Source organism: Mastigoproctus giganteus, chromosome 4 (assembly GCF_048544385.1).
Source record: "Mastigoproctus giganteus isolate SK-2022 chromosome 4, ASM4854438v1, whole genome shotgun sequence".
Classification (NCBI taxonomy): Eukaryota; Metazoa; Arthropoda; class Arachnida; order Uropygi; family Thelyphonidae; genus Mastigoproctus; species Mastigoproctus giganteus.
The window spans coordinates 89566195-89590449 of record NC_143578.1 but is presented as its reverse complement, the minus strand read 5'-3'; the positions used below and the strand labels follow the sequence as shown (position 1 = coordinate 89590449).

The 24255-nt window shown below is 37.9% G+C and overlaps 1 protein-coding gene across 4 annotated transcripts in view; it reads left to right on the top strand.

Annotated features, from left to right (window-relative positions):
* Positions 1 to 24255, top strand: part of LOC150086894 (sorting nexin-6-like) — a 375374-nt gene that overhangs the window by 90611 nt on the left and 260508 nt on the right. For all 4 annotated transcript variants that reach the window (XM_090371664.1, XM_090371665.1, XM_090371666.1 and 1 more), the window contains exon 6: positions 7066 to 7140. In XM_090371664.1, the coding sequence (XP_090227790.1) occupies positions 7066 to 7140 (75 nt within the window). The remainder of the gene's footprint in view (positions 1 to 7065; positions 7141 to 24255) is intronic.

Sequence of the window (24255 nt, the reverse complement as noted above, 5' to 3'; positions counted from 1 at the left end):
AAAGAAAATTACTAAAATTAGAGGAACTGAGAGAAATTGCTGGAATTTACAATTAAGCAGAGTTAAACTTCTCACAGACACACCGCTGTAGTTTTTTTTTTTTTTTTTTTTCAGAAGTTCAACTTTATCTATTATGGACAATGTACGGTGTTTCCGCTTTCCACCATGAGAGGCACTTCCTTTATTGCATTGGAACCTTGGCTTGGGCTAAATGTGAGCAGTTTATAATAATAAATGCAGAAAAACAAGTTGGATGGCTTGCCAGTGTTTTTGTGCCAACAGCTGATGCTGCAACCAACACCACCAAAACAGTAGTGGCAGGTCGGTCTGCCGATCTGGGAAATTTGAAATTACGTTCGCGGAAATTGACCAAATTACTGGTGGAACCAGATAATGATGGCTGGATTAGTGATGGTCAACTTGCAGCTTAAATAAATTTAAGGCTGAACTGGACAGGCATTTGGAGTGTGAATGGATGGGTGAAATGGGAGGTTTTTTCCTTTTTGACTGATGCTGCATATGCTTCAACTAAGGCTAATAAAATAAACATTAGAACTCTTCTGTTTTTTGAATCTTTATGGTAGGATCTTTTCTTGCAGGGCATTTTAGAGAGAGGTTGTTTTATTTATAATATAAAGTATTCCAAAAGAAATTTTTTACAATTTGTTGGTAGAGACTAACTGACATAAAATTAAATTTGCTACCTACTTTAATGAATTTTGTTATGGCTTCACGTAACTAATCATACACAAGCTTTTTTTTATAATCTGGGGGTCAAATACTCCACTGGTCTACACGGCGCCTCCGTAGTCAGGTGGGAAGGAGCAGCAGTGCGTAGCACACGCTTCTTGATTAGACCGGGGTTCGAGCCCGTCACCACCAAATACGGAGGATGCGGAAAGGTCAGGGATTGACCACCGCATATCCCGGAGCAATATGGCCTTAGTTGCTAATGCTTCTAAAAACCAAACAAATAACAATAACAAATAACTGGTCTACACAATTAGGTTGTTGATATCAGCTAGATATACACAGGGCAATTCTGAAAAAAAAAACAATGTGAAAAACCATGAAGAAAAAAGCGTTAACATAAGTACGGAAATGCTTCCTTGCCAAGTTACAGCCATGTTTCAGCAGTATTAACTGATTTCTATTTCATGTCATTACAGATTGTGTAGTAGCCAGGTGGGCAGTAGTGCGTAGCATACGCTTCTTGATTAGACCAGGGTTTGAGCCCGTGACCACCAAATATGGAGGATGAAGGTCAGGGAATGACCACCACATATCCCCAGCCCGGATAAAGGGTGAGGGTTGGTGTCAGGAAGGGTATCCGTCCATAAAAATTGCATGCCAAAACAATAAAAAATGCTGACCCCATATATAATGGGGGAAAAAAGCAAGTACGAAAAAAAAAAAAAAAAAAAAGATTGTGTACATGAATTGTTGAAATGACACGTGCATGTAATGTGTGACCTTGGAAATGATACCACCAAGGAAGCCAGAATGATATCATCCTGATAGGAAAATATTGAGGCCATCGATTTTTGTCTTAGAGCGAATGGATCATTCACATCTGTGAATAGTGATTGGGAAAGAGAGTGAGCTACCCAAGCACTTGATTAGAAGAATGGATTCTAAACCTGTGGGAGAAATCAGTGATTTTCAGGCAGTAATCCGGGGATTCTTCATAAGCAGCACTTTCATCTTGTCATCCACAGTTGGTGCAGCCACTCTTTTTAAACAATTTTTCTCCATATGTTGCTTTATAACAGTAATTTATACAGTAATTTATAATATGTTGATCCTTGCTTCATTTCCTGGCTGGTTCTGTTTATGAGTACAGTGTTTTCATAATCAGCACCTGTAGCCAGAGGAAACTTCTCGTGGGGTCATTCAGTCTCAGCATCAACAGATAATTCATTCTTGACATTAATGTTTGTGCTCGTATTGCAGTGACTATTTGATTGGACTTCTGGTATTGCTACGTAGACAGTGGCAGCATTTACATAATTTTTTTTAGAAAAGGGTCTGTCATTATTGCTTGAAGGTTAACATTACAGATAGGAGTATGCATGTGGCTTGCAAGTTACTCAAGACTTATCCTGGCCAGTGGATAGGTTGGAGTAAGCTGATTACATAGCCTCCATGCTAGCCATATTTGAATCTCATGGATTTGTGTGGTGCCACCTAAAAGCTCTAATCTGTTTTAATTCCAGTTAGCAAAGTCTTCATAAGTGTAGTATGGCTGGTGTTACACAATCTGGAACACTTCTGATAGTCTTGATTATATTTGACAATCATTGAGATGTGTTGATACCTGTATTGTTCATACTCAGTTCCATATTCTTCTACAAAGCCTTGGGAGCTAGTCCTCTTTATTGGATTCAGATTGTGTACTGACTGTCAGTTTGCTGCTCATTTCACAATTAAATTGCTTCATGGATTACAACATAGATACTTAAAAAAAAAAAAAAAAACTTTTCTTTGTTACTCCATTAGTTAGTAACATGTATAGTATATTAAATAACTTTTCTTTTCAAAAGAAGTTAGATCATAGCCTGAAGAACAGGTTAACTTAAACTAATTTAGCCATATTTAATTTAAAATAACATATTCATCGCAAAAATAATTTAATAAATAAATTACATTATTTAATTAAATTTATTAATTTTAATAAATTAATAAAAGGAATATTACTTAGACTATATTTTGTTTTCAGCCCCCTGCAAGAGCCAAAGTAAAAAAAGGATTTTTAAGTAAAATTTCAGATTCGTTAGAAAGCAGGAAAGGTAATCATAAGGCAAGTGAGTTTATCCCCATTCTTTTCAAGCTTTTATGCTTAGAACATGTTATTGCCAGTAATAGCATTTTTAAATTTTTATTTATTCCAGCTCATTATGTTTTTCTAAATAATAAAAAAATATTTAAAAATTAAAATTAATAAACTAGAACTGAAATTTAAATATATTAATGTTATTTAAATATAACTGACTGTGATTGGAACTAAAATTCTTGTCACCATATGTGGAATTTTTTGATGTAACATAAAAAAAATTGTACATGGGGGAAAAAAATTAGCATTAGTAAAGGTGTACATGGTGGAAAAAAAAATTAGCATTAGTAGAGGTATACTATGCAAGAAAGCAAGCTTATGCAGCATCAGCCAAAAAAAAAAAAAAAAAAAAGCAACCTCCCATTTCACCCCTCCATTCATTCCAAATGCCTGTCCAGCTTACCTTAAATTTATTTAGGCTGTCAAATTCCACAACAAAAGGTGGAAGTCTGTTCCACCAATCAACTACCCGCTGGCTAAAGGCAAATTCAGCACATCTATTCTTCAACTGTCTTTCCTCAGTTTGATTCTATGCCCCCTCAGGTTCTTAATCTGAGCAAGAGGAAGAATCCCATCAGCATTCAGCTTGTTCAAGCCATTCAAGGCCTTGGCAAAAGATGCTAAGAAAAACAGCAAGGATTTCTTTACTTATATAACCTCTAAAAGGAAGGGGATGAATCTGATTGGTCCACTTGACATTGATGGTTCGACTGTTGATGATCCTGCTCAGATAGCAAACAAACTGAATGAGTATTTTGCATCTACATTCACACATGAGGAATTATTAAGGTTTGAAAATGGCAGAAGGTTATCAAATTGTAGCAGGATACTTAATGATTTGTAATAACTGAGAGCAAAGTGGAGGAGAAATTTTTGAAGTTAAACATAACAAAAGCACCTGGGGTGGATGGGATCTATCCAGTTATATTAAAGGAGGCAGCAAAGCAACTAAGCAAACCCTTAGCCATTATTATGAGAGCATCCTTGGACTCAGGGGAGGTTCCCACGGACTGGAGATGTGCAAATGTTAGTTTACAGAGCAGTTAGTTTAACTTCTGTTCCGGGTAAAATAATGGAGTCACTGGTTAAAGATACATTGCAGGATCATCTAGACAAGGCTGCAGCAATAATTCAGACACAGCATGGGTTTGTTAAGGGAAAGTCTTGTCTAACAAATTTGATAGGATATTATGATGTGGTTACAAAGGAACTGGATGCAAAAAATAATTTTGATATCATATATTTGGATATCAGAAAAGCTTTTGACACTGTTGCGCATGAAAGACTATTGTACAAATTGGAGTAGAATGGTATTAAGGGTAAGTTGCTACAATGGATAAGTGGGAGAAGGCAGAGGGTGGTAATCAATGGGTGCTACTCTTTGTGGACTAAAGTTATTAGTGGAGTCCCACAGGGTTCGGTCCACTGTTGTTTTGTACATTTATCAATGATATTGATGAAGGTATATCAGGATTAATGTCAAAGTTTGCAGATGATACAAAGTTGGCAGGGTTGTTAATGACAGTAATGGCAGTGTGCTACTGCAACAGGATCTATATAATTTGGGCAGATGGGCTAAGAAGTGGCAACTGAAGTTTAACCTTGGCAAATGCAAAGTACTGAATATGGGTAGAAGTAACCCCAGAGAAACGTACCAACTGTGTGTGGTACTACACTTAAGGTGGTAGAAAATGAAAAAGATATGGGAGTAATTGTGCAGGCAGATATGAAGTTTTCTGAGCAATGCAGACAAGCTGCCATGGCAGGTCATGGGGTTTTGTCAATGATATATAGGAATTTTGTTAGGGAAAAGGAGGTGATTATCCCTCTGTATAAGGCAATGGTCAGGCCATGCCTTGAGTACTGCGTACAGGTCTGGAGGCCTCATTTTAGGAAGGATGTAGATTTACTTGGGCATGTACAGAGAAGGGCAACAAGATTGGTGAGGGGAATGAAGGAATCCTCTTACCAAGAGAGGCTTAAGTTCTGCAAATTGCAGTGGCTGGAGACTAGGCACCGCGCGGTGATCTGATTGGGGTGTGCAAGGCCTTGAATGGGTTGAGCACACTGAATTCTGATGGGATCCTTCCACTTGTTCAGATTACGAACCTAAGGGGGCATAAATTCAAATTAAGAAAAGACAGATGTAGAATAGATGTGTGGAAATTTGCCTTTAGCCAGCGGGTGGTTAATTGCTGGAACAAACTTCCATCTGTCGTGGAAGTTGATAGGTTGAATAAATTTAACGAAGAACTGGACAGACATTTGGAGGGAATGGTGTGATTTTTTTTTTTTTTGGGCTGATGCTGCATAAGCTCATACGCATGCTTTCTTGCATCACATGCTACTACTACTACACCTCAATCAGATCACCTCGCAGGTGCCTACTCTCCAGGCTATGCAAATTGCAGAACTTTAACCTTTCTTGGTAAGAGCACCCCTTTGTTCCCCTCACCAATCATGTGTTGCCCTTCTTTGTACTCGTTCTAGCAACTCTACATCCTTCCTAAAATGAGGCCTCCAGACCTGTACATACTCTAGGTGTGGCTTGACCATTGCCTTGTATAATGGGATAAACACCTCCCTGTCCCTGCTAGCAAAATTTCTATATGTCATTGACAAGACTCCATGACCTGCCCTGGCAGCCCGTCTGCACTGATCAGCGAACTTCATATTTGACTGCACAATTACACCCAGGTCTTTTTCACTTTCCACTTCCCTGAGTGTAGTACCACGCAATACAAAGGAACTGGATACAAAAAATAATTTTGATATCATATACTTGGATTTCAGGAAAGCTTTTGACAGTGTGTTATGCATGGAAGACTACCATACAAATTGGAGCAGAATGGTATTAAGGGTAAGTTGCTACAATGGATAAAAGATTGGTTGAGTGGGAGAAGACAGAGTGGTAATCAATGGATGCTGCTCTTCATGGACTAATGTTATTAGTGTAAGTCCCACAGGTTTTGGTGTTGGGCCCACTGTTGTCTTGTATATTTATCAATGATTTTGATGAAGGTATATCAAGCTTAGTGTCGAAATTTGCAGATGATACAAAGGTTGGCAGAGTTGTTAATGGCAGTGTGCTACTGCAACAGGATCTAGAAAATTTGGGAAGGTGGGCTGAGAAGTAGCAACTGAAGTTTAACATTGACAAATGCAAAGTACTGCATATGGGTAGAAGTAACCCTAGAGAAACGTACCAACTGTGTGGTACTACACTTAGGGTGATAGAAAATGAAAAAGATCAGGAGTGATTGTGCAGTCAGATATGAAGTTTTCTGAGCAATGCATACAGGCTGCAAGAGTAGATCATGGGGTTTTGTCAATGATATACAGGAATTTTGCTAGCAGGGAAAAGGAGGTGATTATCCCTTCATATAAGGCAATGGTCAGGCCACACCTAGAGTACTGCGTCCAGGTCTGGAGGCCTCAATTTAGGAAGGATGTATATTTGCTTGAACATGTACAGAGAAGGGCAACGAGATTGGTGAGGCGAACGAAAGGGTCCTCTTACCAAGAGAGGCTTAAGTTCTGCAAATTGCAGTGACTGGAGACTAGGCACGTGCAAGGTGATCTGATTGAGGTGTATAAGGCCTTGAATAGGTTGAGTACACTGAATTCTGATGGGATTCTTCCACTTGCTCAGATTATGAACCTTAAGGGGTCATAAATTCAAATTGAGTCGACAGTTGTAGATTAGATGTACAGAAATTTGCCTTTAGCCAGCATATGGTTAATTGCTGGAACAAACTTCCAACTGTCATGGTGGAAGTTGATAGCTTAAATAAATTCAAGGAAGAACTGGACAAACTTTTAGAGGGAATGATTGTGTGAATATTTTTTTTTTTTTTTTTTTTTGTGGCTGATGCTACAAGCTCATACACTTGCCTACTTGCATCACATGCCTCTATTACTATTATGTTTCACTACAAATGTTACTTTTTTTTAAGGTGATGCAGTTTTTTTGGCTGCCACTGTATATTCATTTACAGAAAAAAAAATTTTCTTAATACATATGCTGATCAAAATTCATTTAAAACATGTAGTGCCATAATTTCCTCCAGACTGCACAGTAACCTTTTAATGCATGCCATTGATGTTAGTGTGTATACTTTACTTTTAATAAATTTTCAAAACTGTTAACTTTATTTTTAACAATCGTATATAAATATTATTATAATATTTTTAATGTAATATGTGGAGTAATCCTCAAGATTAACTTTCAGGATTGCGAGGAGTTTTTTCAAAAAGAGCGGGACTGGGTAACAAAGTATGGCCAGTACATGAAGGAATCTAGTGAGGTATATGCTTTAAATTTTTTTTCATAAGACCTAAATATTTGTAGTTTGTTAAATTTGGATAAAATTAGAAAATTTGAATTTTTTCTGATAAGCGACATGAAAATGGTATTTACAGTCATTGTTGAATGATTTTTTACATAAACAACCACTAGCTAATGACTATTTGCTAGTGGTTGTTTATTTTACTAGCTAATGACTTCCATTCCCCCCTCCCCCCATTAAATCCATAATTACTGTATGTGAATTAATATGAATTATCTGTGAATTAAAAAAAGAAAAAAAAAAAACTTGAATGGGAATTAAGGGGATTATTATTTTATCAAATGATTTTTTCCTCTCATCCAGTGTTTAGTTGTAAAGTCTAAAATACCATGTATTTTATACTTTTCAGCAGATCCATGTTTTACTTATGAAATCACTGCTTGCCATACTTTAAGCAATACTCAAAATGACACTCAAATCATTGCTTCTTACAGTGGTGTGGCACATATTAGCCTTATACGCTAATTCACCAATAAAATCATAATCAATCAATCTTACAGAGGTGTAAATTACCTTTTTCTGCTGCAAAAGTATATCACTGATATAATAATTGACATAATGTGCTGGGAGGGCCTGTCTATGCCATTGAGAAAATTCATAACAGAAAAACTTTAACAGACTGCCTTAGCCCTGTCTCATCAGAAGGCTCACATGGTAATCTGCTTTCATTTATTTTTGTTTCCAGTATTGGTCATATTGTGGTTGGGTTTTAGTATCTGACAGTAATGATATTTCACAACATTTGGCTTTGCCATCAAAGCAGTACCAGTCTTAATTTATCCATAATTGGCTTGCAATTTTGCCATATTGCCCATTATTTTTATTTCTCTTATGAAGAGTTTACTAAAGAAATTAACTTTTGTTTCAGTACATATTCAAGATTCTAGTCACACTCATCTGGGTCCTTTGATTTTTCCTCTAGGTCATACAAAAACAGCAGTTTTGCTTGAGTTTTTTTTTTTTTTTTTTAATATTGGCTAAACAAGCAATAAGTGTAATCTTTTCACTATTGCCATCTCACTGTTATTCAAGTCTAAAATCTAGAAATACTGTCGTGTTACACAAGATACTTCTGCTTGTGGCCATTGTACTCTCACTAACCAATTTACAGTTAATCTTCTCTCAAAGACAAACCATCCTGTTGCTGCTATTGTAAGCCTAACAAGAAAAACTTTAAACATTCAGTTAGAGGTATTAACTGTGTTGAATATGTATGAGCTGAGGAGCTGGTAAGAACAATAACCATTTATAGCCAATACATCCTTTAATTATTATTAGAAACAGATTTCCTCTTCTATTTCTAAAGAATATTATCTGAAAATTATACAAATAAATGTGTAGAAATCTAAGACAGTTGCTGATGAGAGTCAATAATTAGCCTCTGAGCTATCTGTTGATATTGCTCTAATCATCATCATCAACCATCTTCAATTCACTGCAGGATGAAACCCTCTCCAGCAACTTTCCAGTTCCTTCTGTTTTGTGCACTGGCCATCCATTTACTGCCCACAGACTCTAATTTCATCTGTCCATCTCCATTATTATCTCCCAGGTTTTCTTTTAGCTCTTGAGTACCATTCTGTTATTTTCTTAGTTCATCTGTCATCATGTCTCGAGCTATGTGTCCTGCCCAGGTCCATTTCAGTTCTTTAGTTTTGATAAGAATGTCCTTTACTTGAGTTTGCTGCCTAATCCATGTGCTTCTCTTCTTATTCAATAGTCTGATTCCTGATATAATTCGTTCCATTCTTTGCTGTGTAGTTTTCAGCTTCTCTTCCATTCTTTTGGCAAGTGCCCAAGTTTGACTTCTATAAGTCATGGTGGGGAGTATACATTGGTTCTTTATTTTACATTTCAGACAAATTGGGATATTGCTCCTCAGTATGTGACACTATTTCCTGAATGCTATCCATCCAAAATTTATTCTTCTCTTGACTTCCATCCATTTATCATTATTACAGCTAATGACTTGTCCCAGATAAGTATATGATTCCACCTTTTGAATTACTCTCCTTCAATGATGATATCCCTTTCTGTGGCATACTTGTTCATCATTACTTTTGTTTAGCCATATTCATCTTTAGTCCAAAATTCTTACAACTCTGTATAACTGATTAAGATTTTCCTCTAATTCTTTGGGATCACGGCTTATGATCACAATGTTATCTGCAAATCGTAAATGGTTTAGGTACTCTCCAATCACATTGACTCCTTTCTGCAACCAGTCCAATCTTCTGAAAGCTTCAAGGGCAGCATTAAAAAACTTCGCAGATATTGTGTCTCTTTGTTGAACTCCTTTCTAAATTTTAAATTTGCTACTGTCTTTGTCTAGTCTAATAATAAATATTAATGATATTGATAATGGTACATTAGGCTTAATGTCTAAGTTTGCAGATGATACAAAGGTCAGCAGGGTTCTTAATGACACTAATGATGATATGCTGCTGCAACAGGATCTAGAAAAGTTCAGCAGATGGGCTGAGAGGTTGTGACTGAAGTTTAACATTGACAAATGTAAAGTGCTGAAAATGTTGAAAAAACCCTTTATGGGAAGCAGTAACCCCAGAGTAATGTGTGGCCCGAGAAGTTGAGCAGATGGGCTGAGAGGTGGCAAATGAAGTTTAATATTGACAAATGTAAAGTACTACATATGGGAAGCAGTATTCCCAGAGTAACATATCAACTTTGTGGTACCACTCTGACAGTGGAGAGAATGAAAAGGACCTGGGAGTAATTGTGCAGGCAGATATGAAGTTTTCTGAGCAGTGCAGATGGTCTGCAAGAGTAGCTCATGGTGTCTTGTCAATGATATACAGGAATTTTTCTAGCAAGGATAAGGTGGTGATTATCCCCTTGTATAAGGCAATGGTCAGGCCACACCTTGAGTACTGTATACAGGTCTGGAGGGATCATTTTAAGAAGGATGTAGAGCTGTTGGAATGAGTAACAGAGAAGGGCAACAAGATTAGTGAATGGAACAAAGGGTTGCTCTTACTGATGGGATTCTTTCTCTTGCTCAGAATAATTGCTTAAGAGGGCATAAATTCAAATTGAGGAAAGACAGTTCTAGGATAGATGTGCAGAAGTTTGCCTTTCGCCAGCAATCAACGGGTGGTTGATTGCTGGAACAAAAATTCCATCTGTTATTGTAGAAGTTGATAGCTTAAATAGATTCAAGGCAGAACTAGACAAACATTTGGAGTGAGTGGATGGGTGGAATGAGGGTTTTTTTTTTTTTTTTTTTAACTGATGCTGTATAAGCTTGCTTGCTTGCATCATATACCTTTACTAATGCTAATAAAGGAGATAGTATTCTGATATTTTCTTCGAAATCATAATGAATGGGATGCCTTGCCTTTCCAGTGCCCGAAACATTGCCTTATGCTTTATGGAGTCGAATGCCCTTTCATAATCCACAAATGCCAGACATAATGATGTTTTATATTCATTTGCTTTCTCCATTAGCTGTGATGTTATGTGAAGGTGATCCATAGTTGAGAATCTTGTCTTAAAGACAGCTTGCTCTTTCGGTTGATTCTCATCAAGTATTCTTTCTAATCTGTTAGTAATGACCCTTGTGAACAACTTGTAGGTGTGGGACAGCAAGCTACTTGGTCTATAATTTCCAATTTCTGATTTATCTCCTTCCTTATGCAGAAAAATTATGATTGCATTATTTCACTCTTTAGGTGGCATGCCTTACTTAATATATATTGTGAATAGTCTTGCCAGTTTCTGTGCTGTCTCTTCCTCCTAATTTTAACAACTCTTCAGTAACTTCATTGTCACCCAGGGCTTTTTGATTCTTCATTTCTTCAATGCATGTGCTACCTCATCAGAAAGGATATCAGGTATGTTGTATTTGTTGCGCTAATTTGTGATCCATCTTCCCCACTGTTGGCATTATTCCCTTGTTCCTTAAATAACATTTTATAGTAGTCTTCTGCTATTTGAACTATGCCTTCTCTGCTATTTATAAATAGACCATCACTATTCTTCAAATTCAGTATCATTTGTCTTTCTGTATTACTGCTCATGACTGCTGATTTAAGTCCTTTGTTTTCCCTTATTTCTTGTTCTACTTTTCTTGTGTTAAATCTTATGTTCTCTCTGAGTCTCTTTCTAATGGCTTTGCATAACTCTGTATACTCAATTTTGTCCTTGTCAGTGTTTATCTTGCATTTCATTTGCCATCTTTGGTTCATCGTGACAAGACTAAATTTTTTCTTCTTTGGATTTCTTTTTACCCCTGGGTTTCTTGGGCTTTATCACTTTGAGAAAATTGTATTCTTTGTTTATCTTGGTCCCGAAAGGTCTGCAGAAGCTCAAACTTGTTCCTAAGTTCCAGTACATACTACTTTTTCCTCCTCTTCTATTATCTTAAAAAAACCTTCATATTATTTACTGGAGTCAGTTTTTTTTTTCCTTTCTTTTCTTACATCTATATCAAGTGTGCATCTTACTGTACTGTGATCACGTCTGAACCTTTATCTTGTTCAGGACAGTAACATCATTCACAATATATCTTCTGTTAGTGAGGATGAAGTCAATTTCATTAGTTGTTAATCCATTTGGGCTATTCCACTTCCACTTTCTGCTCACCTCTTTCATTCCTTTCACCAATTCCGAAATTTCCTATAGTTTCCATTTCAGTGCTTTTTTTTTTTTCTTTTTTTTCCCCCCAACCTTAGCATTGAAATCCCTCATAATGATGGTGTAGTGAGTTTTCTGTTCATCTAGAACAGGGATTCTCAACAGGGGTGAAAATTGGTTTTTTGGGGGGGAAAAATCATCGGTATTACAATGGTTTGTGAGCCTCCAAAGTTCAACCCTACCTGATGACATCTTATTCCTTAATATTTAATTTCTCTCATTGGGTTTTCTTTTCCCCTGAGACAACTGATTTTTAACATAGGTATATTATATTAGGAGTGAGTGAGAAATTTTGATAAAAGGAAGATAGTAGGCGTGATTTAATTAAACTACCTTTGCATTTTCATAGACATTAAATGCCTAAGTGCTTTCAGGGGTAATGTCTCCACAATCCTTGGCATTTGCACCTTTCCAACAACTGTGACATTGCTGGTGTGCACAGATATGTATGGGATTGCTGCCAGTGTTTGTCGAGTTTCAAAACTGTTGATTCAAAGATGAGGTGTAGCTTTGTACCCTTGCAGCGATTTTAGGCTTTTGCACAGCTCGATATATTTAACAATTCTAGCCAGAGGCAGTGATGGTAGTGCCGGGATTGGTCGATCACCTCACAATCATATCTGGGGTTAAGGTTGTGATGGGTTGACCAGAAATGTTCTGCGATTGCGGAGTGATCAGTGTCACCTAGGCGAATCGATCTGTCATGCTCTGCGAGGCAATCCTGAAGGTGTCTTGAGCTCTCCCTTATATAGCAACTGCCACAATCGTGGCAAGTTACGACGAGGTATACTATTGCACTACATAAGAGAGGGGCGATGGGAGTTCGAGACCAGAGAACGTAGGTTCCTACCAGGGAGTTGTACGCATCTCATGTGGTACTCGCGTAGGATCTTAGAAATCTGGTCCGACGTGCCCGAACGGTAAGGAATGTAGGCAGTAGGCGTACTGTCATGTGGGGACGACGGCCTCCGATAATTCGCAAGTTCTTATGCTAGTAGCAAGCATCTGTCTAATACATGGGTTGAGTATCCACAATTGACTAGGTCAGCTTTTACTCTGGAAATCTCAGCATGGCTAGCTTCCTCTGAGCTGGAATAGCTCAGATGTGACCATATTCGCATCTAAGCGCACACAACTCATTTAGTATTTATTTTATTTTATTCTGTCTCTGTCTGTATTTTGTTAGTATTCTGTATGCGTTTATTCACTTGCTGAAGAGGCGCCTCCGTAGCCAGGTGGGAAGGAGCAGCAGTGCGTAGCACACGCTTCTTGATTAGACCGCGGTTTGAGCCCGTCACCACCAAATACAGAGGATGTGGAAAGGTCAGGGAATGACCACTGCATTTCCCGGAGCAATATGGCCTTAGTTGCTAATGCTCCTAAAAACCAAATCACACACCCTTGCTGAAGAAAGGGTTCATTTACCCTGAAAGCTACGAATTAGTCTTAACTTACTTAGTTATTAAAAAAATCTAGTTATTGTCTCTACTGGATGCGCTGTATTATTATCTGGCTTGGATTTTTCGAAAACTTGAAAGCTTAATGAAGTATCGTTTCAACTTCAAGGGGAATTAATTACAGTTATAGACTGAAAACGTGTATTAAAAGCCTTCACTGAAAAACTGGAAATATTTGAAAGAAATTTAATGAGAAAGCAATTTCATGGTATGTGCAAGAGTTAGCTGAAATCATTGAATCTCTCACCAAGAATGATCTTAAGAATTATTCAGATCATCTGTGTTCTTTAAAAGGTGAAATGAAAAATAGATTTTCAGATTTATTTTCTTTTGAAGTGATGCCATAGATGTTAGATCCAATTGGATGTGATGCCGGGTCTGCTAGTGAAGAAATTAAAGAACTCATTGAATTAAAATGTAATGAAGAATGCAAATATGAATTCGAAAAAGGTGAAATGGCTGAGTTGTGGGAATTAAAAACAACTTCTTTATCCAACAATGTGGTCTAAAATGGCCGAAGTACTTCTTTGTTTTCCAATGTCTTATATGGTTGAAAGTGGTTTTAGTTCAGAAAATAAAATATTAACAAAGGAAAGAAACAGAATTGATCAAGAGGAGACATTAGAATTAAACTTACTAATATCATACTAAACATTGAACTTTTAGCTAAGAAGCATCAGGCTCAGGGATCACATTGAATAAAAATAAGTAAAGTATTTTCTTGTTTAAAATTTCATGGGGAGCTATTAGGGAAAAAAATGTCTAAAAAGACCCTTTAGGGGGCAATAATTAAAAAAAAAAAAGGTCGAGAAACACTGATCTAGAAGTCTCAATTTTGGCGTACATTTCTTCATCATGACTCGATGTTGGTGCATATATCATTATAACTTTTAGTTTGTATCTCTTAGAAATCTTTTAATATCTTTATGGACTAGAAAGGCAACTCCACCTTCACTCTTTTCACTGTTTCCATTGGTGTACATCACATTTCCACTTGATAAACTTGTAAGTGATTCATTTCTTCTCGTTTCAGCCAAGCTGATGAAAATCCAGTTCACATTTTCTAATTCCTTTTCCAGCTCTAATATTCTGTTTTCACCAATGAACAATCTTACATTGTAAAAGGGCAAGTTCAGTTTCCATGCATGGCAGCCTGGTCATACCCAGAGATTCTTTGCACCCTCTGCTTCCACTCTGATCTTCTTGCTGCCATAAGAGGGACAATGAAAGCTGCTGGGGACTGGGGCCATGTTTTTTCATCATGTTGTTATTTAATAAAATGCTGGAGCGTTTTGTCTTTTCCTCTTCATGCTGACCAGATATCTTGAAGAGAACCACTCTACACATTCGTTGCCACCAAAGTGAAGTAACAGGCCTTACCAGTGAGGTGTGCATGAGTAGATTTTAGGGAGGCAGTCTAACCGGACTCCTCCTAAACCTTTTAAAATAGAAAGATATTGGATCGATCAGTGTTTTTGACTGAGTGTCTGATTGCTCTAATGTAGGAACCTTACTGCTTACATGGAAAGACCTTAAGGTATCTGCTTATTAAAGAGTAATTTATTCAGAACACCCAAAATCATTGCATAGCTATTGTTGTATTTAATAATGAATTGGATGTTACCATTGTTTTCCAACTTTTGTTTGTAGTATGTTATTTGTGTGTTAGTCACTGGATATTTTGGCAGCATGTTTTTTTCTTGACTTATTGCTCTCCTGCTTTGGAACTTAACCCATTCTTCTCTTTTTAGAATGTGCTCTTGATCAATTCGGTACCACCAAGTATCTAATATGTGATAACTCTCATGCTGTCCTCTTCTTGGAATCGGCAATTACTAATTCTCGAATTCACTTGTTGAATGAGTTTGTAATTACAACAAAGCTTTCTTGTTGTTAACCTGCAGCCTGATGTGCCATGCACATACATATTATAATATACAGGTCAATTTAATATTAGTGTTATGCTTACACTAATATTAGTGTTATATTAAAAGCAGCATCTAGGTCTACAAAAATGAAATATTGCAAAAACAGGATTACTCCCTGGTGGAATGCAATTCTTCTTAGGAAGTTATGGAGAACTGGACTATCTGTGATCACTGAGTGATCCTTCTTTATATCACTGCTCCCAGCTCTTCTGATATCTTTCCACTGCGCAGCTTCTCTTGCTTTTCACTACAAAATGTTAATTGAAACATTTTCATGCAGTCATTACTTGTGAGCTGCAAAAGTATAATTTTACTTTTGCCGATCTCTCTGTCCATGATTTTATGTTCTTGTTTATACTCCGGCATGACCACCAGATCAGTGGAGTTTACAATAAATCAATCAATACAAATGTTAATCATATTTAGCAGTCGCAGGCTTGAATCCCAGTCCACTCAGAGCATGTGCTACTCCACTCATGCTTCTGACCACTCAGCTATGTCAGTCCTCTTTTGCCTCTCTAATTCAACAGTTATATTAAAAGCAGCATCTAGGTCTACAAAAATGAAATATTGCAAAAACAGAATTACTCCCTGGTGGAATGCAGAATTTGCTGCCACTCAACATGCTGTCCACCGAGCTTGACAACTTTCAGAGACAGACTGGATACAGATGTAAATTAGCTAAAGAATATCTACAGGAATTTAAAGAAACAGTATATGAAATACGTTAAGGGCTTTAGTCTCAGGCTGCGAGATATTTAGACAACGTACAAGTTAGTGCAAACGCATCATATTAGTACGCAGCTAAACTCTGAATTTGCACAAATATGCAAAGGTGGCATTGTTTAAGTTATATCTCATATTGTGAATACCTTCACAATGGGTTGCCATGATATTGCACTATTTCGAATAAGTAACGCTTCATGAAAGGAGAAGACTGTTATTACTTATTCTCAGCGGATACCACCACCCAGACGGCACCATTTCAGGGCTGTTTAATTTAATTTATATCATACACCATCGGGCATCTCTCATATTGTGGAGTTATACTTGATAACTGTTTTGTCATCATTGCTTCACTAGTGTACCTACCCACCCACTGAAGAAGGGCCAAATAGCCCTGAAACAGTGCTGGGTGGTGGTATCCACTGAGAATAAGTAACAAGTCTTCTCCTTTGGTGAAGCATTACTTATTCGAAGTAGTGCAATATCATGGCAACTCATTGTGAAGGTATTCACAATATGAGATAACTTAAAACGAATGCCGCCTTTGCATATTTTTGCTAATTCAGAGTTTAGCTGTATACTAATATGATGCGTTTGAGAAACAGTATGTATGTGACATTATCAAACAAACTTAACTTGGCAGAAGTTCATCTGTCAGGATGGAAAGAGAGATCCGTGGGCATTATTTACAAAATTATTCACGACAAGCACCATTCTCCAACCATTTATAACACTTATTTCCAATAATATTGAATTTATCAGGTTGAATTTGAGTGGCAGTTAATTATATTTTGGATGCTTTGATACTGCCAGATGATATGTTTAGTGACTAACCTTCTCACCAATTGTTGGAGTCAAAAAATTGACGTTATCTCCTCTCCCCTTTTCCCAAGCTGGTCAACTCTGCTATTGACAGAAAAAAAACAAATAAGTATCCAGGCTCTGACATCATTGTGGGGAAGTTTTTTTTACTAAACTCCACACCATAAGGTTTTAATGAAACTATTTAATTTTTGCTTACAGTCAATAACTTTTCCTTCATTTTGGAAAATTGCCTTCCTAAATATTAGATGCAAGCCAGCTAATTTGACTCATTCAAAATATTCATACCTATAATAACTATTGCCTTGTTGGCAAATTTAGGTAACGTCATTGAGAATCTTCTGTCTTTTTTGTATTGTCAATATTGCAAATTATTGACTCTTGAATCCACTCAGTTTGGATTTATTGCAGGCATTGGAACTAAGGATATTTTGCCCAAATTTTTTCAGGCGATTAAATTGACTGACCATAAAACACTTCTGGGGTTTGTTGACTTAGAGGACACTTTTGATTCCTTTTGGGAAAGCTTCCTTGAATGTTTTAGGAATCTTAAATGTCCACTTCAGTTATATGGGTTTGATCCATTGGTAAAGAAATGTGTTTCAGTATAAATAACATTGTTTCAAATATACATTTTAATTAATGCTAGCACAATATAAAGGACATACATAAATAATAAAAAAAAAGTGCCACATCTGTTCGATATGGGTGCCATTTTAGTCTGCAAAATTGTAGTCATTTGGGCATAGAGCGACACAGAGTGAGGCACAATCCCTTGGCAATATTCTCAGATTCTCTTAACTATTGACTGAAGCTCCAGCTCAGTCTTTGCTTATTATTAAGTTCTTTGTCCTCTTAAGAATCCCACAAAAAGTAACACAGGGTGTTAAGTGAAATCCCACCATCTGATATATGGAACTTTTCGTCGCATAATTTGCAGACACTTTTTACATGGTGAGCTGGTGCTCCAACCTACAGTAAAAAAAAAGAAAAAAAAAAAAAAAAAAGCAGTGCTGAAAATTGATTTTGGACTGCATTAATGAATGATTTTGTCTTTTAGCAGTATTAGGTAATTTTCTCCTCTTCATGGTTCACTCAAAGAAAAAATGCTGAGAACACCTCCTGTTCAAAGGTAAAGAATAAATAGCGTAGAGAGAGAGAGAGAGAGAGAGAGAGAGAGAGAGAGAGAGAGAGAGAGAGCGCGCGCCACTCATGGCCAAAAGCCATGAATGGTATTCTCCCTCTAACCTATCTGTGCCATCTTATTCAACTTTTTAGCAATGTGGAATGATAAACCTTGTATTTAATGTCCTTTATGATCCTATTTAACCTTGTTCAGCAGCTTATAGGTACCTTAAGCCCCCACACTTTTTGCTTTCTTTTAGATTTTTTTGGATTTTTTTGATATCATATCTTACATGTTCCAAATTGGCAAATGTCTTTGTGATACATTCTATGACATTGAAATTGCATTTCGAAGGAACAGGAACACAGAGAGGATACTTAGAGTAATGATAACCATGGGGTTAACAAATGCATGATAAAAGTTGCAGACTAATCTGTGCCATCAATATGATGTAACTCTGCTACGGTTTTGGATTCATTGAGCTAAGCATCTCAGGATAGAGTTTTTTAGGTGTTGAATAGCCTCCTGCGATATTTCCCATCAAGTCTGTTGCACCTCTTCTCACAGAACATCCATGGTCTATGCTGGCTGCCAGTGGCTCTGTAGATGGTGCCCAATCTTGGCCCACACATGTTCAATGGGGGGGGGGGATTTGGGGCACTGGCTGGCCAGTACATCCATACCACAAAGAAACTGAAAGGACACCTGTGGTATATGTCTGGGCATTATCCTGCTGAAAGTGGTTTAAGGCACCCCAGTAAGAAAGGGAAGAGTGATGGTTTCCAGGATCTCAGTGACATAGTGGCAAGCAGTCAGGTTGCCATTGACGAACACCGGTGATGACAGACTATCAAAACTGATCACTCCCCACACCATAACACCAATAGGGTGCGCAGTATGGCATTCGACAATGACTCTAGGATCATTACCTTTTACTATGTGTCATTGCCATGCATGTATGCAGAGATCATTGGGCACCAAGCAGAAGTGGGATTCATCAGTGAAGTCTGCTTGACACCATTCTATATCCCAGGTGGCCTGCTCAACACCAATTCAGATGCCTTTGATGATGAGCATTTGTCAAGGCTAATAAGTGCAATGTCCAGTATGCATGGTGCCCCCTTCTGCTAGTCGGCGCCTCCGTAGCCAGGTGGGAAGGAGCAGCAGTGCTAGCACACGCTTCTTGATTAGACCGGGGTTCGAACCCGTTACCACCAAATATGGAGGATGCAGAAAGGTCAGGGAATGACCACCGCATATTCCTGGAGCAATATGGCCTTAGTTGCTAATGCTCCTAAAAAACAAATAACAACAACCCTTCTGCTAGTCAATGTGATGGGGCAAAAGCCAGCTGATGTCACAGCTTGTTGGATGGTAGCATGGCTGTAGGTTCAGTGTAAACCTGTCAGTGGATAAGATGATCCTCCCATTCTGTAGTCTTCTTGTTCTTCACTACCTTTTCGACAAGCAGTTGTACCCTCCCACAGCCACTGTTGCCAACATCTATGCACACATTCTGCTATATAAAGTGAAGCTTCTTGAAAGCAAATAATCTGCCCTCTGTTGAAGTCCCTGAGTTGCTGATATTGGTGTCAAATGTGATGTCTTTGCATTCTCTTAATCTCCTTGCATTCTGAAGTTGGGTCCTGTGAGACAGAAGCCTGTTAACTGTCTCACACATGAATTGCTTTGAACTTTACAATCCTTACATTCATTTTTATATCAACCAAAGCTTCCACCCGATTGGTCCCATATTTTAATAATTTTACAAATTATTAAAATATGCAGGCGGTGCAACTCATCCACCTGCTGATTTGCATGAACTTTTGATCATTCCTTTGGGTGCTGCAATTTCAGTGTCACAGTGTTGTACAAGGTCTACCAGGTTTTAGTAGATGTTCCCGCTTCATCAAACTTCTTCACAATTTGCTTTTTGGTCTTTATTGGTGTGGTTTATGTACAAACATCTTCTTGGATTGGCATGGATAACCCTTTATAATTATAGATCATTTCATCAACACATTTATTACTGTTGACGTGTTGGGTAACTTACATTGGTATTCAAAGAAAGTGCATCACCCCTTAAAATTGCAATTGTCATGCAAATAACGTAAGTATATGGCAATATTTCTTACAGATTGCATCACATAAGATTGACACACGTAGGTGATGACATATTGCATCAGCTATATTAAGCATGCTCTGCAAGAGTTGCAGTCATTCCTTGCTTGTTTCAGGATGGCGAGTTACGTGCAGTTTACGCCATGAAGAAAGATTGCTATTGTTGCTTTATGTGAGGAAGGATGTTCTTCTCATCATATTGCTTATAGTGTCTTGTAATCAGGCAACAGTGAGTAGATCTCTTTGCAAACTCAAGAATACTAGTTCTGCTGATAGGAAAAAAGGAACCAGATGCAAACGAGTCTCTACACCAAAACAGGATGCATTTTGAAGCGCTTATGCCTTAAAAACCATAAAGCTTAATCATCTGAGCTGAAAAGAGAATGGGAAGAACATATAGGAGTGGTCGTAAGTGCAGTAACAGTCAAAAGACACCTCTTCAAAAATGGACTTGTAGCCCGTCGTCCTAAGAAGAAGCCCCTCCTTACACAAAAAATGAAAAGGGCCCAATTAATTTTGGTGTAAGGAGATTGTCAAATGGACCCACGAGCAGTGGAAGCCAGTTATTTTCTTGGATGAGAAGAAATTCAACCTGAATGGCTCTGGTGGGAGACAAACAATTTGTTGTAGACGTGATGAAGAATACCATCCAGACTGTATGGTGTCTACAGTGAAATGCCCTACCAGCCAAATGATATGGGGGTGCATTTCGTATCGCAGAGTAGATCACCCTCAGTTTATAAAAGGTTCCGTGAATGGCAGTGGATACCTGGCTATATTGGAAGGCAAATTACTGCCAACCATTAGAGACCATTTCAACCTGACAAGTAACTACATCTTTCAGGACGACTCTGCTCCTTGTCATCGGGCAAAAAGTGTAAGTAGGCACTTCTGTAGTTACTTTAGCTTCATTTCTGCATTAGAGGTTCGACAGTAATGTGTTTACATTTGTTATGGGTGGAAGAATGTTCCATTACAATTCTTAGCTGGCCAGGAAAAAGCCCAGACCTGAATCCTATAGAGAACTGTTGGCATTGTGTGGAATCTGCACTTGCCAGAAAGAAACCAAACACCCTTTGTGAATTTCAGGAAGCCATAATTTGTGTTTGGAACCATGAACTGAGTTGATTATCTTCAGAAATTGATCTTGTCAATGCCTCGATGGTGTGCTGCTGTCATCAGGGCCAGAGGGGGTTCAACTAAATATTAGTTTGCACCTGGTGAACTTTTCATTTTGTTTTCCATTTAAAATGATAAACTGAAACAAATTTGAGAACTTCTGATAACAGTTCAGCCATAATAGTAGTGTTACCAAAACTATTTTAAAGATTGCAAATGCTCATTTTGGAATATTTTGAGAGCACCTGTCAAATATTACTTAGCTTTGCCTTAACTATTAATAAATATCTTTTGTTTATATTTCTATTTGTGATGCTAGTCATTAATGTAACATACCATCACAAAAAAGGGTTAGAAATGTGAAATTCCTAGGTGATACACTTTCTTTGAACACCAGTGTATTTCAGTCTGTTATTAAACAGATTTTTTGTGGTTGCAACCAGAGTTCCATGCTGGATTCTCTTTTGTGGACCCTGGTGCTTAATCAATAGCTAATCAAAGAAATTAACAATTAAATAGAAATTAACAGGAGAGACTGTTTTTACAGGGATTGGGATACACTTGAATAGAAGGGGTGCAAGAATATTTGCTGGTGCTATCGAGACAGTGATGGGTGGGTTGGAAAGCTGCTAGCTTGGGGGGGGGATACAGATACTGGTAGTTTAACTAGAGCTGTAGGCAGAGGTGAAAGCGATTCTTGCATTGCTACTATTGGAGCATGCAGCAGCCTGGAAAGCAAGGGTGTCTGCAATTTCAGGCACTGCTGTGGGTCATTGTGGAACAAATGAATACGTGCTGTTCTGAGAGTAACTAAGAGTAAGAACCCTTGCATGTACACTAATGCTAGGAGCATTGTAAATAAATTTGATGAATTCAAAATACTGATTAAGTTGTCGAATGGAGACATCGTAAGAATAGCAGAGACGTGATGTCACTTGGACATATGATACTGAATTTGAATATGGAGAAGTACAATGTATACAGGAAGGACAGACAGGACAGGAGAGGCTGGAGGTGTTATGCTTCTTAGTTAAGAAGAATATTAAATCTAAAGCAGTGCATCCAATTGACTTGGGTGGCACGTGCAATGTCGAATCAGTTTGGTGTTGATATAAGCACTGAGAAAACAAAATTGAGAGGAGGATTGTGTTGTAGGCCTAATGACTGATGAGTATACCAAACAGCTATACTGGGAAATAGTGGGCCAGCAAATCAGAATATCTCATAATGATGGATTTTTAACTTTCCAAGCGTTGACTGGAATTTGTTGGTTGGTCACTCGCACACTAGCAAAACTTTTGTGGATTTTTTTTGATGACTGTTTTCTACAGCAGCATGTTAGAGAGTCAATATGAAGAAGCAATACTCTTGATCAGGTTATCAGCAGTGATTCTTCATGCATTAAGAATCTGCAGTTATAAGACCCACTGGATGGCAGCAATCAGTGTACTGTTGTTGTTATTTGGTTTTTAGGAGCATTAGCAACTAAGGCCATATTGCTCCCGGGATATGCAGTGGTCATTCCCTGACCTTTCTGCGTCTTCCGTATTTGGTGGTTATGGGCTCGAACCCCAGTCTAATCAAGAAGCGTGTGCTACGCGCTGCTGCTCCTGCCCACCTGGTTACGGAGGCGCCCACAGTGTACTAATGTGGAATTTAATTAAAACATAACTACTGTTAAGGGTAAAGGGAAAGGTTTATGCTTTGGGAAGGGTGACTACAGTGGTCTCAAACAGTTTTTAAATTGTGTGCAGTGAGACCAACTGATGTTACCAACAGCTAATTCTAAATGGGAAGTGTTCAGGAAAGTAATCAAAGAAGCTACTAGGCTTTTCATACCAATGAAGAAATACTGTTTAAGGCTTAGACGTAAATGGATGTCAGATGAACTATTGAGACTAGTTATTTGGTTTTTAGGAGCATTAGCAACTAAGGCCATATTTCTCCGGGATATGCGCTGGTCATTCCCTGACCTTTCTGCATCCTCCGTATTTGGTGGTGATGGGCTCGAACCCCGGTTTAATCAAGAAGCGTGTGCTACGCACTGCTGCTTCTTCCCACCCGGCTACGAAGGCACCATATTGAGACAAGTAGCAGAGGAGAAAAGTGCATGAGATGCAATTATTAGACAATGCAGAAGCCTATGGTAGATATAAATTAGTCTGTAATCAAGTCACAAAGGAGGTTAGGCAAGCTAAGGCAAATTATGAGAAGTCTAGAGAATGCAAAGAAAAACAGCAAAAACTTCTATACTTATATGAACAGTAGAAGGAAGGGGTTGAATCAGATTGGGTCACTTGATGTCTATAGGTTAAATGTTGATGACTCTTCTCAGGTTGCAGACAAATTGAATGGGCATTTTGCATCTACATTCACACATGAGGAATTTGTTAGGGGTCTCCAGAAATTTATAAAACTTTTCGCATCCTCTTCAGTTATCACAAAGTCTTCTAATGAGGAGCTAAATGACCTTGTGATAACTGTAAGGAAAGTGGAGGAGAAATTGAGGATGGACATAAAAAAGTTACCTGGGATAAATTATACTAAAGGAGGCAGCAAAGGGACCTCCCCTTTGATTCAGGGGAGGTCCCTATGGACTGAAGAAGTGCAAATATATCCCCAATTCATAAAGGGGGATCAAAAGGCGACACAAGTAATTACAGACCTGTTAGTGCCTGTTTCAGGGAAAATAATGGAATCACTGGTTAAAGAAGTAATGCAGAACCATTTGGACTGGCATGCAATTATACTGCAATCACAGCATGGATTTGTTCAAGTGGCAGACTTGTCTCTAACCAATCTGATAGGTTACTATGTTGCAGTGACAAAGGAACTAGATGAAAAAAATAATTTTGACATCATATACTTGGATTTCAGAAAGGCTTTTGATACTGTTGCACATTTGAAGATGGCTGTACATATTGGAGCAATATGGCATTAAGGGCAAAGTACTGCTATGGAGGAAGGGATGTTAAGTGGAAGAAGACTGGTTATCAATGGGCACTGCTCTTCATGGACTAATGTTATTAGTGGAGTTCCACAGGGTTCAGTGCTGGGCCCATTGTTCTTTCAATATTTATCAATGATATTGATGAAGGTATATATCAGGCTTAATGTCTAA